We start from the raw sequence: 18,842 nt of genomic DNA on the forward strand, positions 1-18,842 counted from the left end.
TAGAGAACCGCTGTTTTAAAGTGTTAGAAGAACACACAGTGTGACTTCATGGGTATTATCACTTAGGATGGGACCAGAGTAATAGCACATGTTAAAAATTAGTTGACTTTAAGACAACAGTAGGTAAATAATAAAATAACCCATTGAATCCCCCAACTGTTCAATCAATTAGGCACCGCTGAGGCTTGGAAAAGTTAAACATGGCCAATAAGTGACATGCCAGAATTTGAATGCAATCTGACATGGGAGTGTGAGCTCTCATCTCTGCAATCCACTGCCTCTTGAAAATAAAATAAAAGACAGCACAAATAACAAAAACAAAACCTGCTTTGCCTTTGCAACCTAATATTCCACGCCACACCTCAGCACTCTGAGGGAACCCAAGTGGGCCTCTGTTTTCATGTCTATAAAATAGGATTGAGCATTGGGAGAGGCCTCTTCAGAAGTAATATGTGTTGGCCTAGATTTGTCATGTGACCCTGACCCAGTGCCTCCCCCTCCCCGGGGTTGGGGAGGTGGCTTTCATGAGCTCTCTCCCCAGTGTCACCCAGGGCTCAGCTGGGCTCCATGGAATACAACCCTGTGCCTGGTTTGAGACAGAGCCCCCAAGTTCTGTGATGCCCAGCAGCATCTGATGTTGGACAGACTTCACAGCAAGCATCAGGGCCCAAGGACACCCACCTTCCCGTGTCCCAAGTTGAGCAGAGCCTTGCCTGACAGGCTGAGCTGTTGGATTTGAATTCTAACAGCACTGGAATATCCCTGAACAATTTAAGCAAGAGGGTGACACAATCAGATTGGGTTTGACAAGGTCCCTCTGGCCACCGGGTGGAGAACACATTGGAGGGCAGCCAGGGTGGGACGGGAAAGAACAGAAAGCAGCTGTTACAGATGTCTGTCCAGGCAACAGATGGCTTGGACCACAGAGGTTAGGATAGAGATGCAGGCAGAGGTGAGAGATATTTAACAGTAAAACTGGAAGAGGTTTAATGCTTAAGCGGCGGCTGGCTATGCAAGGAGATGCGCAAATTTCTGGCTTGCTGCCCGGGAGGATGGTGACACCACCACCCTGTGGGAAGCTTGACTGGGAGTCCTTTCCTCCTTTTCAACACATTCTAGGAAAGGCCTGGCATGTACCTTCTTTTCTTGATGAAGAGGAATGGTTCAGGACACAGTGAACTGCTCCATCTCTTACCATTACTGGTAATCCTCCACAGGAAGTCATGGGGCCTAATGTAGCCATTCCTCTTAAGAGGTAACATGTGTTGGTCTAGATTTGTCATGTGACCCTTAAGGGGAGAGCAGGGTCCACTCCCTGCCTGCTGGACATATGGTTGCAAATCGATGCAGGTGGCTCTCGAGGGAGGGGAGCTAGGGCTCAGACCAGCCCATGCAGTCACTTTCCTGAATGTGGTTCTGAGCTTGCTGAGCAAGTACAGTGTGCCTGACCTGTAAGCTAGGGACAGCTCCTTAGTGGAGGGAACTGGTGGTCCCTGACCATGAAGGAGGTGTAGGGAGGTCCTTGGCGGGCTCTCTCATGCCTTTATACACCTTGGTGATATATAGCTTGTTGCAAAATATGTTGTTTGCTCTCAGAGTTTGAAAGAAAAAGGCCAACAAAGTATTTTTTTGAAAAGAAAGAAAAAAAGGTCTAACCAGCGGAGTAGCCAGTTGGATAGTAAAGTAGATCTTGGCTCAGCCTAGGGTTCAGGGTCAAGGCTCAGCCGGGGTCAGGACTCAGTTTTGGCCTCTGCACGCAAGTGCACAGTTACAAGTGCCCTCCACACATACATTATGTCAGCAGACGCCTAGGCAGGAACAGGCCCCACCATCACAGGCCACCTTATCCTTGAGCTCTCTGGCCTCGTGGCCCCCATGTGGACTAGGGGATGCTCATCCTGCTCTTGTTTCTTGGGCTTCAAATTGTTGTGGAGACAGGCATCCATGACCCCCCCTACAGTAGTTGAGAAGGAGCTACAGGATGGGCCCTGAGTTCAGATCTCGCCTGAGGCTCAGTTTCTCCTCTTGTGATGTCGCCTACCCTAGCCATGCTTCCCCTGCCCGGACCAGGACCTGAGGTAGATGCAGTGCTCCTGGGCTAGGGTCGGGCCTATCCAGTCCAGCAAGTGGATGCTCCCTTCTCTCCTCCCATTCATTCATCTATCCATCCATCCCTCCATCATTCCAGCATCTCATGCTGGCATTCCCAGAGGGCAGGAATAAGTGTGTGATAAAATGTTAACACATTAAGCGCCCAGTCAGTCACCGGTGACTGACACTATACTTTCCGTCCGGAAGACAAAACAGGCTGGGCGCTTCACGTGTTAATAAGACTAGATGCCTGGATTTTGAGTATGAAGAGAAGTTTGTGAGAAGTCTGGGACCACATTGCCAAAGGCGGGAGGGAGCCATTGAAGATTTTTGAGCACGAGAGGGGTATGGCCCGATCTCTTCTGTAGAACAATTACTCTGCTGTGTGGAGAGGGAGGCCAGGAACAGGGATCAGGGCAAGGAAGATATTATGGGGCCAGAGCCTCCTCTGTGGGGATGGCTTGGAAGTCGAGAAGGGAGAATTCTTCTCCAGTTTGGTCTGTGTCACATGCCAAGCTCTTTGCTGCCTCAGTGCCTTTCCATAGCTGCCTTCCCCACCTGGAACACGTCCTCGTGCTATCACAAAGCTGGCTCCTTCTCCTCCTGGTCTCACACTCAGAGAGGCCCTCCCTGAACTATCTAACAGTTCCACTTGGTTATTCTCTATGAAAGCACCTCCTTCCCATCCTTTACTTATCACAATTTATGATCATACATTTAGTTCCTTTTTGAGAACAGGGACCATATCTGCTTTAGTCACTTGTGTTTTACTGGTTGTTTAGCTCTGTGCTTGACATAAAGCAGGCAATCATAAATGTTTCTTGAATGCATCTATGAATTAATTAATGGAATGCCTACATAGTAGCCATAGCAGTATAGATATGAGATTGTTATCATACCTGTAGAGTTGACCCTTGAACAGCGCGGGTTTATACTACACTTAAACACGTTTGTTCAAGGGTCAACTGTACTTTCTTCTTTTAAAAAATATATATATATATATTTTATTGATTTCTTCAAGAGAGGAAGGGAGAGGGATAGAGAGTTAGAAACATCAATGAGAGAGAAACATCGATCAGCTGCCTCCTGCACACCCCCTACTGGGGATGTGCCCGCAACCAAGGTACATGCCCTTGACCAGAATCGAATCTGGGACCTTTCAGTCCACAGGCCGATGCTCTATCCACCGAGCCAAAGCAGTCAGGGCTCAACTGTACTTTCTATCCAGTTAGAAACCCATGTGTACAGAGGGCCAACTTAAGTTATACTCGGATTTTCGACTGAGTAGGTGATTGATACCCCTAACCCCTGTGTTGTTCAAGGGTCAACTGTATATGCTTTCTAAGCATTGATCCTCATAGCATCTGCCAAGAACGTGAGATGGGAATTATCCCCAAGAAGACTAGATAGAAACTAATACCCTGAGATGTGTCTTGTCCATGACCTAGCTGATGGCAAGCTGAGATTAGGGGCCGGCATGTGTACCCCACACTTTGTCTACCACATCCTTGCATTTCTTCTTAAGCTCAGAGAACATGGCCACCTGTGGACTGACCCTGTTGTCTGATCAGCCAGTCTAGACCACCAGATCAATCATATTGGATATCTCTTGTCCTCATAGTAATTATTTCTACCTTCCTTTAGAATCACAGCCTGCCTTATATCTAACAGGAGAAGGATCTGTCTTAGACAGCATGTGTAAAGGCACTGAAGCAGAGTTTGGCATGTTCAAGGAACTAAAAGGAGGCCAGCATGACTAGAATGGGGGCAGGTAGGAAGGTTTGTGTCTGCATGTTACTCACTTCTAAGTCTCCATGAGGGCACAGAGCTCTCTGCACACAGAGCACTTGTTATTGGCTTATATCATTAATTGGGCCCCTGGCCTATTCACTTTGTCTTTGCTGGACACAGAGCTCTAACCTTTTCTCTCCTCTGCTCTGACCCCAGTGCCTACACAGAACCCTACAAGGTCTGTCCCATCTCAGCCGCAGCCCCCAAGGAGGACCTCACATCGGATGAAGAGCAGGGAAGCTCGGAGGAGGAGGACAGTGCTCCAAGAGACCCCAGCCTCACCAACAAGGTAGGGTGCCCCACCCAGGGTAAGGGGCCCATGGGATGTGGGGGATCAGAAATGTGAAGGTGGAGAGAGGATGGCAAAGGACCCACGCCATCCCCTTTTGATGTGGAGGGAGCTGTTGGCAAACAGCCAGGCCCACGCTGGATACAGAGGCTGAATCACAGAGCAGCTGGGACTGCAGCATTAAGACACATGGCAGACACGGGGTTCTGTGTTGGTGATGCAAGGGCGACTGCTCCTGCTGATATCCTCATGGGTCTGAGGAAGTTTGGGCTTCCCAGAACCTTTGTGGATGAACTAGAATAAAGCTTCCTGAATGAATCAAGACAGGCCTGGAGTCTAATGACATGGGCCCCTGGACCTCAGTTTTCTCATCTGCAAAGTGAGGAACATGAGATGAGTTAAAGGATATGAATGAGTTTCCTTAACTGTATCCAGAAATCTGGAAAGACAGTTGGTTTCTCCATACCCTGCAGTGGTGCACTAGGAGATGGGCTGAGAGAAGGGCTGCCTAGCCCTTTGTTTGGAGGCAGATAGTCACTTGGACCCAGGTCTCAGTGGCGACCCAGACCTTCCTATGGAGCATTGGTACATGGTGGAAATTACAGTTGTCCAGCAGTACCCTTGGGGATTGGTTCCAGAACCCCCATAGATACCATAATCCACGGCTACTCAAGTCCCTTCTATGACCTGTCTTTGTATAGAGGCTACAGCAGGGTGTGCCTGTGTATCATTTTATTCGTGTGCCTTCAGCATGGTGCTCTGAGTGTGGCAAATTCAAGTTTTGCTTTTTGGAACTTTCTGTGATTTCTTTTTTTTTTTTTTTTTGGAATATTTTTGATCCTCAGTTGTTTGAATCCACAATATATGTGCTCACTATTGGATGCTCATGGTGAGCCCTGTTTCACTTCCATCCACTGACATCATCTCATTCCTTCCACACTCCCTTTCTGGGAACCGAGAATTTCTGTCCGTATTTGACATTTGAAGAAACAGAGAGGTAAAGAACTCTCTGTTTACCAGGGTCACACAGCTGCTATTCAGTGTTACCAGGGAAATATCTCAGGGTGATGAGAGCCAGGAATTGAGACCACAGGGACACCCCTGCTATAGGGGGACAGGCTAGGAAGGGTTAGATGCTTGAAATTCTCTCCACTCCGTCTTCTGGGCCCCTCTCCTGTCTGCCTGTGAGGAGTAGCTGGGAAGGCAGGGGAACACTGCCTCCTATCTGACAGACCTCCTGTAGGCACCTTGTCCTGTTCTGTCTTCCACACTTTGTCATCTCCTTCCCATTCTAGGGTAGATGTGTCACACTGATGAAAGACTGTTCATGTGGAAGCACTCAGCAGGAGTGCCTGGCCCTTACCCAGCATTTTATAAATGGTTATGTCTTTCATTTTGTTTTTACACTCTTGATTTCTTTTAAAACTTCATTTATCTCTCCATACAGTGCTTTCATAAAGTGACCTAGCCAGTGCCATGGGGAACCCTGAAGGGGGCTTTCCCACCTGGCCCCTCATCCCCTTCCCCTTTCACTCTTGTCCCTGCTTCTCCCCCTCTAGATAGAGAGTGAGTGCTTTCCTGGCACCAAACGCTTCCACAGTTGTTCTCTCTTTTATTCTCTGTAACAGTTTCAAAGTCAGTACCATCATCCCTGTTTTACAGTTGAGGACACAGAGGTTCAGAGAGTTTACGTGGTTTGCCAAGATCACACTGCTAGTGATTAAGGGGGTCGGGATTCAAAAACAGGTCTGGCTGGCTCCAAGCCCAGTGTTTGTTTTTTGCTGCAGTCCTGGGGGCCTTCTCTTACCTCTCCACCCCTCCCTGTTTCCCAGAAAGGAACCACTGGCTTTTTGGGGAGAAGGAAGGGGGACGTTGAGTTAGCATGCCTGTGCCTGTTTAGAGATGGATTTGCCTTTTCTGGGCATCCCTGAGGTCATGGGACCTGGGAGCAGAAAAATTATGGTAGTTCTTGGGAATGTGGTCTGAATCTGAGATCCGAATCGGATGTGGGTACCCCATCTGGAAGAGTTGAAGAACTGATGTGACTTTCTGTGCTCTAAGGTCCCCCACCTCGTGTTGGCTTCCTACCACAGCCACAGAGTTCTCTGTTAGACCTTCTTCTGGAATCATCCTCATCTCCTCCTCCAGCTGTGTTACCGTTGACCAGTCGCTTTCTGTCACACAACTCAGCCTTCCGTCTCTAAAATGGGAGCATTCATAGTAACTGCTGGGCTATGGGTTGAATAAGAACACAGATGGGAAAGTGCCGGCCACATGGTAGGGGCATAATAACAATCTGTTGTTTCTGAGGCAGAGGCAGAGGGAAAGTGGGAGAAGGGAGGGTCTGGCCTCCCAGGACCCCTGTGAAGACATGAGGTACGAGGGCCCTGGACACTGGTGATCGGCATCCCAGCCTTCTGGTCTCCAGGCTGCTCCTTGGACACCCCCAGGAATAAGAAGCTTGTAAGAGGCAGGGTAGCATAGAGAACAAGAGGTTCACACCCAGCTTTGCCTCTTGCTAGGTGAGTGATTTGAGCAACTTCTTAACCACCCTGTTCCTCAGTTTCCCATCTACAAAATCGGGAATACAATCACAGTACTGCTTCAGAATCGTTATGAGAATAAATACGACTATGGAAACGGAGAACAATGCCTGACACACAGGAAAAGGACACACAAAGGTCAGAGCTTTCGGGTGGGAAACAACCTGCCTCAGTTCAAGTGGGACTCGGCCACAATGCCAAGTCATGGAACTAAGGCAGCTCCTGCCTCAGTCAGGGGCCTCTGCTACATCCCGCTGGGGGCAGGCCAGTGTGGCCAGCCAGGTGTGGGGCCTACATAGGGAGCCCGGGTCGAGGCAGGAGCATCCTGTCATTCTGAGCACAGAGGGAGAAATGCGGGTCCTGATTCCTCACGGCAGGTCAGTTCACTCTCGGGAGCCCAGCCTTCTTGTCTATCAAACGAGGCTGAGCTTCTCTGTCCCACCACCCCCCCTCCTTCTTTGTTAGGTTTTCATCATGTGCCAAAGTCGAAATTACCTTTAAAAGTTGCGTTTTCATCACACGAGATGTGCTCTACTAGAAACTCCCTGTAGCATATGAAATCATTACAGGTGAAGGTTAAAGTCCCCTGGAATCCTCCTTCCCAGTCCCTGTGCCCTTACGGAGGTAACTGTAGTACACAGTTTGGCATGAACCCTTCCAGAACTTTCCTCCTGAATTCACCTACATACTTTATTATGAGTGGGAAATGGGTAGTATTGTTTGTGGAGTTATTTTTCCATAAATTATTTAAAACTGTAAGAAACCTGGAGTAACGTGGTTGGGTTTGTACACAAAATTCTTAGATATTTTCCCATATTGGTATATAGGACTCTAAATTATTTTTTAGTGCTGCATAGTATTCCATTTTATGGATATGCTGTCGTTTATTTCACCATGTTTTTCATGTGCTTGCATCACCAACCGCATTGCAGTGCACTACTCGTACACCTCCTTAGATGCACGTGCAAGATTTCCTCCAGGGTAGATCCCAGAAGGGAATCAGTGGGTCAGTGAGCAGTCCTTGTACCTGCCGCTAAGCTGACCCCTAAGAGGCTCTTCCAGAGCACTTCCTGGCTCTTCCAGAGCACTCAGTGTGGAAGAGCTCCCAAGTTTCCAAGCCTCAGGGCAAGCGTGAAGGGAGATTTCCAGAGTGAGCAATCTTTCCCGGCTCCTTTTTTGCTGTAGACACTTGGTGGGGTGGGAGGTGAGGAAAAGGAGCATTTATTCCTGAGTCTTTGTCTCCCATGGTGTCTGAAAATTCCATTTGTCCAAAAGGCAAAGACCTCTCCTCTCTGTGCCTCCATCACATCGTTGGGAAAATGGGACCCAGATTTCCATCTCCAATCACCTTCCAGGACAGGCCTAGAGAAGGTGTGAGTGATCAATAGAATTGCTCCCCACCCCTCCCCCTGCCTCAGGAGTCAGGCTGGGGGAGCGGAGGGGTGACTCTCACCCTTCTTACAGTTTGATATGGTTTATGTAAAAATAAAGGGTGGTGAGCCCCACCTTCCTAGATGTTTTGGGGTGACCAAGTCAGGAGGGGAGAGGTTGTTGGAGCAGGGTAGGAAGCTGAACCCAGCTAGTCCACCCACATGGGACCTCTTTCTCTCTCCCACTCCTAGACATACAAAGGCTGTGGGTTGAAGGAAGGAGGGGGCAAAAAAGGAAAAATGAGAAGGACTTAAAAATAGATCTAGCTGTGAAAGGAGACATTCAAAGGCTGGCTGGCCTGTTGCTCCTCCCTGACAGAGAGCCCAGTTCTCAGACTAATGGGTACTTTTCAAGTGAAATACCAGCTCCCCCGAGACCAGCCCAGGGGTTGGCCGCCCCTCCCTAGCCCAAGACCCCTCGTCACTGAGTTTCCCTGACAGGTCCACCCCTGACCCCAGGCGGAAGTTAGTGGCCTGCCTCTGGAGCAGACTGTCCTGCCATCACGCCCTCTGTGGCTTCCCATTTATGCAAGTCTTCTCCTCCCTGGCTGCACCCGAGGTTAGTCAGCCTAGCCTAGGCCTCCTTGCAGATCTCACGCCCCTAGGCCTTGTACCTTTGGCCTCACCCTGACCGTCTGCCTAAGTTAAAGGGTCCCCATGAGCCCTGGTTATTTCCATGGGCCAGTCTCCAGCCTGGGTTAAGTGTCCCCATGTGCTTTCTCCATGACACAGGCCTCGGAACCCACCTGTGAGGTCCTGCACATTGGCCCCGCTGCAAAGGCTACTTCCCCTGGTCCCGGGGAGGCCGTTCTAGACTTGCATCAGCTTCCTCAGGCTGCAGCCTGCTCTCCTTCCCAGACAACAGCCTCGTCCCCTTTCCAACATGAATTCCCTCCCATCTGCAACTCTTCTCTCTGTATCCTCACTCGGTTTCTCCCTGTCCCTCCTCTTCAACAGAAATTTATTTATTTACTAAGTACTCACTGAGCACCTAATATGTGCCAGGCACCCTTCTATGGGCTCAGCATACAGCAGCCACAAGTCAGGCTAGGCACCTCCCTGTCCTGGTGGCATTTACATTCTAAACAAGAGGAACGGTCAGCCAGAAACTCCTGAGGTGGCACAGGTGGTGAAAGTGCTGTAACCAGACAAACAAAACACATCGTGATGGTGGAGGACAGAGCACCAGGGGTGAGGAGGGGCGGGGGGGGGGGGGGCAGGGAAGTTAGGGAGGTTAGAGTAGGCCTTCCCCCCATTTTAAAAATTATGTTAAAATACACATAATGTAAAATCCACCATCATAACCATTTTTAAGTATATAGTTCAGTGGCATTAAGTACATTCACACTTGTGCTACTGTCAGCACCATCTGTCTCCAGAACTTTTTCATCTTCCCAAACTGAAACTCTGTGCCCAATAAACATTAACTCCTCATTCCTCCCCGCACCCCCACCCAGTCCTTGCCGATCACCTTTCTACTTTCTGTCTCACTGCTCTAGGGACCTCATACAAGTGGAATAATACAGTATTTGTCCTTTGTGATGGACTTATTTCACTTTCCATAATGTCCTCAAGGTTCATCTATAGCAGTGGTTCTCAACCTTCTGGCCCTTTAAATATAGTTCCTCATGTTGTGACCCAACCATAAAATTATTTTTGTTGCTACTTCATAACTGTAATGTTGCTACTGTTATGAATCATAATGTAAATATCTGATATGCAAGATGGTCTTAGGCGACCCCTGTGAAAGGGTCGTTCGACCACCAAAGGGGTCGCGACCCACAGGTTGAGAACCGCTGATCTATAGTATAGCATATGTCAGAATTTTTTTCCTTTTTTAAAAATTTAAAAAATATATATTTTTATTGATTTTAGAGATGAAGAGAGAGAGAGAGATAACAACATCAATGATGAGAGAGAATCATTGATCGGCTGCCTCCTGGACACCCCACACTGGGGATCAAGCCCACAACCCAGGCATGTGCCCTGACCAGGAATCAAACTTTGACCTCCTGGTTCATAGGTCGACACTCAACCACTGAGACACACCGGCTGGGCAGAATTTTTTTTCCTTTTTAAGGCTGAATAATATTGCACTGTATGTATAGACAACATTTTGCTTATCCATTTATAGGTTGATGGACACTTGAATTGCTTCCCCATTTGGCTATTGTGAATAATGCTGCTATGAACATGTGTGTACAGATACCTCTTTGAGACCCGGCTTTCAGTTCTTTTGGATATAGATCCAGAAGTGTAATTGCTAGATCATATGGTAATTCTATGTTTAATTTTTTTGAGGGGCCACCAGACCGATTTCCATAGCAGCTGCACTCCCACCAGCAATGCATGAGGACTCTAATTTCTAAGGGAATGCCTTCTTGATGAAGCGGAAACCTCTGAGCAGGGAGCTGTATAGTGTGAGGGAGAAAGCAATGGGAAGATCTAGGAACAGAATGTTCCTGACAGAGAACAGCTGTGCAAAGGTGGGCTGGTGGGAATGACCTTCTTGAGCTAGAAGACTTGGTCAGTGTGGCTGGAGCAAAGAAGAAGAAGGTGGGTGGAAGAAATTCTGTAGGACTTCCCTCAGCCCACAAACATATTCAAACCTTCCCCATGCTTCTCCTTCTTCATTGTTGTCATTTGTTCCGTATGACCTCCCCTGACCTCCACAAACCAGGCCCTCTCCATACTGTCCACCTCAGACCCCGTCTTACTCAGCTCAATGGCCTTCCCTCTTCCTTTGGCTTCTCAGACTCTATCCTCTCCTGGTTCTCTCCCTACACCGCCACATGAGACATTTATTTTCCAAGGCCTGAGCTCTGGTCCTGCCTCTCATTTTGTGTCCATTGCTCAGTCAGCCCATTCCAGGGCAGTGGCCAGCCCTACTTAGATGGCATTCCCAGAGGTGACTCTCTGGCCTGACCCTGCTGTGCAGCCCCACACTCTAGCTTCCAGCTGCCCTATTAGGCCCTTCTCGGGAGCCCTGCAGACACTTCGAACTCTACACATCCCAAACTGAACTCGTTATCTTCCCACCCCACCTCCGACCTGCTTCTCCTCTTTGTTTCCTCTTCTGGTTGTTGGCACCAACCATTTCATTTTCTGTCGCCCTGTGTTAATCATGGATCAAATGAAATTCAACAAATGTGTAGACCTTTTGCAGATATCATGAAGGATATAAAAATGAGTTCTATCTGTTCTTTTTTTTTTTTAGGTCTGTCTGTTCTTCAAACTCACCCCAGGGCCTTTGCACTTGCAGTTTTCTCTACTTGAAACACTATTCCTGCCTTTTACACAGTTGGCTATAGGTCTTAAGTTAATGTCACCTCCTTAAGAGGGCCTACCCTGCTCACGTGCTGTGTCTGGCAATGGGATTTCTGTTTATTTTCTTCTTTGTACTTACCTCAAACTGTGATTGTATTCTTTATTTTTCTGCATATTACTTGCCTCTCCCTGTCAGAATAGCTCCCTGGAGGACAGGGACCTTGCCTGACTTATTCACAGTTGTGTCCTTACTGCCTGGCACATAAAATAGTATTCCGTGAATAGCTTAGAATAAACCAATAAAGAAATGAATACATTAGACTCAGCTCCTGCATTTAAGTAAGGAAAACAAACTTAAATGCAAGACAGTTTAATAAAATGAAAACACTTACTTGGTTCTGTGTGGTTTACTTGGCATAGTGAGGGGCCAAGCTGCGCTCCAGCCCTGCTTCTCACCGGCTGCCCAGTAACCATGCAGAGAGTGCAATGTTCAGTACAGTCACACAAAGAGATACTTCAAGGCAGCATGAGTGGAGGAGGATGAGGGAGGCAAACTCTCAGAGCACAAGGGATAGGAAAGTATAGGGGCTCAAAGGTTCGGGAGGTGTCCATGTACCTACATGTCTCACACAACTTGTTCCAGGTCCTGGAGGGCTTGGGAGCTGTCAGGAGCCAGAGAGCTTGTTCTGTGGCTGATTTTCCTCTCGGCCACAGTGCCCCTCCGCCCACTTGTTTAGGATTTGGGCCCCAAGGTCATACTCAACCTCGCTTTCTCCTTCCTGACTTCGTGGCAGTCACTGTGTACGCCTAGTATATAACCCTGGTGCTGAAAGTTCGCCATGCAAGCCCCACACTGGCCTTTTCCTGTTGTCAAACAGTCCGGGCTTGCCATTCACAATCACGGTCACTTGGGGATTCTGGAAGGTGAGAGAGCTAATATGGGCATTAGCAGATCACTTTGTTTTATTTTGTCTTTTGTTGTGGTAAGAACACTTAGCACGAGAGCTGCCTTCTTAATGTCCATTGATGGATAAGTGGACAAATAAAATGTGGTGTATACATATAGTAGAGTATTATTTAGCCTTTGAAAGGAAGAGCATCTTGTCACATGGATGAACGTGGAGGACATTATGCTCAGTGAAGTAAGGCAGTCACAGAAGGACAAATGCTGCATGATTCCACCAGTATGAAGAACCTAAAACAGTCAGATTTATAGAAGCAGAAAGCAGAATGGTGTTTGCCAGGCACTAGGGGAGAGGGAAATTGGGGGTGGCTAGTCAATGGGTAAAAAGTCTCAGTTATGCCGGAGATTGCTTTGACTTACAGGAAGGAAAACTAAAGCTCATAGAGAGGCCATCACTTGCTCAGGGTTATTTGGCAGGTCAGAGGCAGTCAGGAGTAGAAATCAGGCTTCCTGTTGCCTCATTCAGGGCGTGCCAAGACAACTTGATGCTTCTAGTAATGTATTACACACTGCAGACAGAATCAAAGATTCTGTCCAAAACTAGAAGTTTTCTTAAAGTATCCAGGCCAAACCCAGACTCACACTAGCCTATAACCAGAATAAGGCAGGTGTCCACATGAATTAGAAGCTGACCCCTTGGTCCAGGGGATGGGCCTCTCTTTGGTCCCACTTCTTCCCTGTTTGTCCTAGCACGCATTGCCTCATCTTCTCTATCCGCATCCCTTCTCTGCCCCTGTGGGAGCACAAGTAACAGCTAGGATAAAAAATGAGCCATCTTTCTCTGAGCTCCTCTCTCTGAATTTTCTAGCCTTTGAAGGCTGTGCTGGAAATCACCATCTGAGTTCCAAGGGGGAAGGACCATGGCCCTGACAGTGGTGCCTAGAGGCACGTTGGAGACAGTGTTCTCCTGGAGTCAGGCTTCCTAGCGCTCTTCCTTTTCCAGGTGTGACTTCAGAATCCTCCAATGCGCCCTTCATTGGGACCCTCAAATCAATGAAGACTCCTTAAGAATATTTCCCCAAGGCTTGAAACAGCCTCTTCCCTCTCTCTAGAGATGATTCTTTTTTTTTTTTTTTTGATGGACTGCAGAGCAGAGGAGGCTGACAGATAGGGAACATGGGGTGCTTGCCTTGGCTTAGTGTGTGACCTAGAGACACTTACTGAGTCTGGAGGGGATTCTGGGCATAGGAACTTGCATGTGCCAAAAAGGCCCGGAGGTAGGAAAAAGTAGGCTGATCTTAGGAATAAAATTGGGTTCCCTGGGGCATTGAGGAGTGCAGGAGAAGTGCTGGAAAGGGTCTTCAGGTTAAGTATAGCAAAGGGCAGGACTTATTTGTCCTCAGTGTCCTTATCTGTAAAATGGAGATAATAATGGTAGTGCCTGCCTCATAGGGTGTTGGGAGGATTCAGATAATACGTACAAAAAATTTAGAGCCATACTTAGCACATACTAAGTGTTCAATAAATGCTAGCTGTTATATTATTAAGTAGGTATTACTATTATTATCCCTGTTCTATAGATGGGATTCAGAGAAGAGAAACAACTTGTCCAAGGGCATAGGTAGAGGAAGGGGTAGAGCCCAGGATTTGAAACCAGATTTTCTGGCCCCAGAGCACGGGCTCTCAGCATAATGCTAGATGACAAGTTCTTTCTGTCATCTAGTGCTGGGGAGCCACAGGAGCCACTTGGGGCTGCAGGAGATAGCAGAAGGTGTCTGCCATGGCAGAGGATGGATTAGAGTGGGTAGATGCCTGGAGCTCTTGATGAGCTAAGCGACATGTTCAGCAGAGGATGTAGGGATGCTAGGTAGCTTAGGTCTAAGATGGGGACTGAGGAGCTCATCACTTTAGAGGCAGAACAGTTCTGAGTGGGAACAAGCCCAGGGTGGATTGAGTGGATGTAGATACCTGAGAAGGAAGTCTTACGGCCGAGGTTCTCAACCTGTGGATCGCGACCCCTTTGGGGGTCAAACGAGCCTTTCGTAGGGGTCGCCTAAGACCATCGGAAAACACATATATAATTACATATTGTTTTCGTGATTAATCACTATGCTTTAATTATGTTCAATTTGTAACAATGAAATTGGGGGTCACCACAACATGAGGAACTGTATTAAAGGGTCGCGGCATTAGGAAGGTTGAGCACCACTGTCTTATGGAGACAAGAGGCTGAGGGTTACAGCATGGAGATTAGAGTTCCCAGGTGACCCTAGGTGGAGAGGACAGCTGCAACTGGAAAGGGAAGCTGAGCAAGACCAAGATGTCAGGATGTGGGGCTTGGCAAGGACCAAGCAGAGATGAGGTTGAAAAGAGAGGTGGCTGTTTAAACGTAGAGCAGGTATAAACTCAAGAGCCTGCCAACAGGGAGAGTGGTGACAAACGAGGAGCTTTGAAGGTGGGCCTGCCTCTTCTGCAGGATAGGACATCAAGAAGTAAGACCATGTGGCCCCTGGTGTGCTTGGGGATATCCTGAGGGCCAGGCCAGAAAGCCTGGGGTTCTTGACCTGCTTCTCCCAATTATTATTGTTAATATGGTACAGTGACAGTGATGCCTCGTTTTTCCATTGCTCTTCATTGAGAAAGAACAACTTTTCCATCCCTGATTCTATATGATTGTTACAACCTCTTTACCAGTAGCTCTCAAAACCTTTTGGTCTCAGAACTCTTAAAAATGATTGAGGACCTCAAATAGTTGTTTCTCTGAGTTATATCTATTAATGTTTACCACATGAGAAAGTCACACTATCTTTTAATACATTTTAAAATAACAATAATAACCCATTATATGTTAACACAAATAGCATTTTTAATGAAAATAACTGCTTTTAAAAAAAGTAGTGAGAATGATATTAGTTTTGCTTTTTTTTTTTTTTGCAAATATCATTAATGTCTGGTTTAATAGAAAACAGCTGGATTCTCCTAGTTGCTTCTGCATTCAGACTGTTGGAACTGTTGTTTTGGTCACCCTTCATGAAAATCCAGGCTCACACAGATATGTAGCTGGAAAAGGGAGGCAGAACCCCAGAGGTTCTGGGACCACACTTGGCGAACTGCTGTTCTAGAAGGAGGCTAAGTACCCCCATTTTAAGGCTGGACAATGAAGCACAGAGGCCAGGACTCCCAACTGTTTTTGTGACCCACTGTTTAACCTCAAAGATCCCTAAAGGAGGGCTGTCCCTCCCAACCTGACCTGGTCCCAGAATAGTCAGCAGTGACCTGGCTGGTTTGCATGGGGCCTGAGGAGGAAGTGCAGGACTGGGCAGCCCTAGAGAACAGAGGTGATAAGCTGCTTCAGTCTCCGACAGAGGGGCCAGCAGCCACCTGATGTAACACCCACAGCGTCCGCCTGAGAAAGGCGATAGCCCTGGCGCCCCAGGCCCCGTGCTCCTGGGAGGAACCCTGTTCCCAGAAGTCTGTCCCTGGACACTGCCGTCAACCTCAAAAGTTCATTTCCTGGTTAAATAAACATCTATATTAAATGGCCCGGTTGGACAACGCCCATAAGCAGCTTCTGAGGAGAGCCTTGAGCGCATGGCCTCCCTCTTGTCTGGCTGGCGAAGACACATCCATCATTGGCAGAGTCACTAAAGCGGGACGGCCGGTACGTCCCACCCGGAGTCTGCCTGTCTGGCAGAGGGCTGCAAGGGACGTGCAGAGTGGCCAGTGCCCCGACCCTACCAGAAGTCCAGCCCACAGCTTTGAGATTGTAACAATGGTAATGACGACAACACCAAAAGTGTGGGTGGGTGTTGACCACTTCCATCCATCATCTTATGGAGGGTGGGACTATTGACCCCCATCTTCCAGAAGAAGAAACTGAGGCATCTGAGAGGGGTTTGCCTTTGGTCGCATAGCTGCTCATGGCTTGGCCTAGATGTTGATCCGGGTGCCCTGATTTTTGGTATAGTTCTTTCCTACATACACAGTAGGCACTACTCTGAGGGTAAGAATCAGAAGAGCTGAGGCCCAGAGACTAGCCCAGGCCACTCCTGGAGTGTAAGTCTCCTGCTGCTGGCTCTTCAGTGCAGGTAAAGATAGGTACTTCCCAATTTGAAAAACCCACCATCATCTATAATGAACAGAGATGCCATTCACTGAGTGCTTACTATGTGCCAGGCACGTTGTTTAGTGCTGGGATGTTGGAGCCACACTCTCTCGATTTGAATCTTGGATCTGCCACTTATTAGCAGTGATTTTGGGCAAAGGGTATGACTTACTTGTGCCTTAGTTTCCTCATCTGTAAAATGGTGATAATAAGTACCTACCTCATAGGTTTTTAGGAAGATTCAGTGAGATAATATGTGTAAAGGCATGCACGCACGAACGCACAATCCCACATCCAATTGGGTACACACACTTCCAGCAGCACACATGGAGACCACAGCTAGACACACTGCTGCACCTAGGGCTACACAGCTGCACTCTCCTCCATGAATACATCCATCACCTAAATCTACTGGCATTTACCAAGCACCTACTGTATGCTGGGCACGGGGCCCACAACAAGGACTAGCCCCTGAACCCCCTTCTCCAATCACTAACACTGTTCAGGTTGTGATGCCATCACCATTTCTTAAGTCCCAATGAAGCCCCCCATCCCTTTCCTTAAAAAAATATAAGAAAGAAGAGGAGATAATATGTGTAAAAAGGTTAGAGCTTAGTACATACTAAGTGTTCAATAAATGCTAGCTATTGTATTATTAAATAGGTATTATTATTATTATTATTATCATCATCATCCATGTTTTACAAATGGAACTCAGAGAAGAGAAATAACTTTTGTCCAAGGGCATAGGTACAAGAAGAGGTGGAGCCCAGAATTTGAATCAGGCCTTCTCAGCATCATGCTGGATGACAAATGAGAATTGAATCACAGGCCCCTGGAAGATTGGAGGTTGAAGGTCATCTTGACTCTTGTCCTCATTTCATAGGGGAAGAACCTGAGCTTCGGATCTCTTGACTCCCGTCCTTACTCTGCAGAGTAACTCCCTTTATGGAAGCTTGACCACAGGGTTTTCTTAGCTGTTGAGGCCTGTCCTGGCAGAATGCATTTCCCATTGAGAGGGTTTTGTTTACAAATCCTTTTCACACGTGGGACTCTGAAGGAGCCCCCACATTGGGAAGAGTGAGCCACTCTTGTCCACAGAGCCCCGTGCTCGCCCTGCAGATGCAGAAGGCAGACGGTGAGTCACAATTCGGCGCCAGTGGGAGGGCGGGAGGCCAGGTGAGGCTGGAGGCTTCTGCAGGCCTCACAAGTTTCCCTCCTGCTCCGTGGATGCCGTGACAGCTGCAATGAGATGCAGGCGGGAGACTAACTAGTGGTTCCAGGGTCTGGACTGTTAGGGTGGCTTCAGAGGGACTAAGTCTCCAGAAAACACTAAGAATCTATTAGAGACGGATTAGCTAGGGTGGGAACTCATTTATTGAGCACCCACTATGTGTTGGGCAGTGTATCTAATTTTATCAGTTTGTTCAAACATTTATTGAATTTTGTGTGTAAGGATAATATTAAGGAGTGTGCCTGCTATAAAGAAAAATACAGTGCCCTGGCTGGTGTGGCTCAGTTGGTTGGGCATGGTCCCTTGCACCAAAAGGTTGCCAGTTCAATCCCAGGTCAGGGTACATGCCCAGGTTGCCAGCTCAATCCATGATGGGGAGGTGCGGTGCAGGAGGCAGCCAATTAATGTTTTGCTCTCACATCATTGTTTCTCTCCCTCTCCCTTCCTCTTTCTTTAAAAATTAATATTAAAAGTCTTTTAAAAAGAAAGAAAAATACAGCAAGATAAAGGGTTAGGGTAGTGGTTCTCAACAGGGGGTGAGGTTTTGCCCCCAGAGGACGTTTGACAATGCCTAGAGACATTTTTTATTGTAATAAATGAGGTTGGGGGCTGCTACTCTCATCATGCGGGTAGAAGCCATGGATGCTGTTAACAGTCCTATAATACATAGGATAGTCCTGCAACTAAAGTTATCTGGCCCAAAATGTCAGTAAAGCCCAGGTTGAGAAACCCTAGGTTTAGAGAATGTGTGTTCTTCAGGTCAGGTGGCCACAAATGGCCACACTAAGGATGGGATGTGACCTTTGAGCAGAAACCTGAAAAAGTCAGAAAGTAAGAATGAGAAGATCTGGAGAAGAACATCACAAGCATAGAGAACAGTGAGTGCAAAGGCCCTGCGTCAGGAACACATAATCAAAAAGACCAGAGTGTGAGGTCAGGTTGATTATTTTCCACCGTATTTCAGATGAAAAAATCTAAAGCTCAGGGGTAATGGTTTGCCAAAGGTCACCCAATTAAACAGTGCTGGGCCAGGATTTGAACTTGGATGTGCTTGATTCCAGAGCCCATTTGCTTTCCACTGCCTCAGCTGCTACTGTCAGATGATAGATTTTTGGTAGATATTTATGTATAGATAGATTTATAGATCTATAGATGAATTTCTATATATATACATATATTTATAAATAT

The 18,842-nt window shown here is 47.5% G+C and overlaps 1 protein-coding gene across 2 annotated transcripts in view; it reads left to right on the forward strand.

Annotated features, from left to right (window-relative positions):
* The window catches only part of FGD5 (FYVE, RhoGEF and PH domain containing 5), a 114,793-nt gene that overhangs the window by 38,447 nt on the left and 57,504 nt on the right, over positions 1-18,842 (forward strand). For both annotated transcript variants that reach the window (XM_005870020.2, XM_014542714.1), the window contains exon 3: positions 4,039-4,171. In XM_005870020.2, the coding sequence (XP_005870082.1) occupies positions 4,039-4,171 (133 nt within the window). The remainder of the gene's footprint in view (positions 1-4,038; positions 4,172-18,842) is intronic.

This window comes from Myotis brandtii, unplaced genomic scaffold (genome assembly GCF_000412655.1).
Source record: "Myotis brandtii unplaced genomic scaffold, ASM41265v1 scaffold312, whole genome shotgun sequence".
NCBI classification, from domain to species: domain Eukaryota; kingdom Metazoa; phylum Chordata; class Mammalia; order Chiroptera; family Vespertilionidae; genus Myotis; species Myotis brandtii.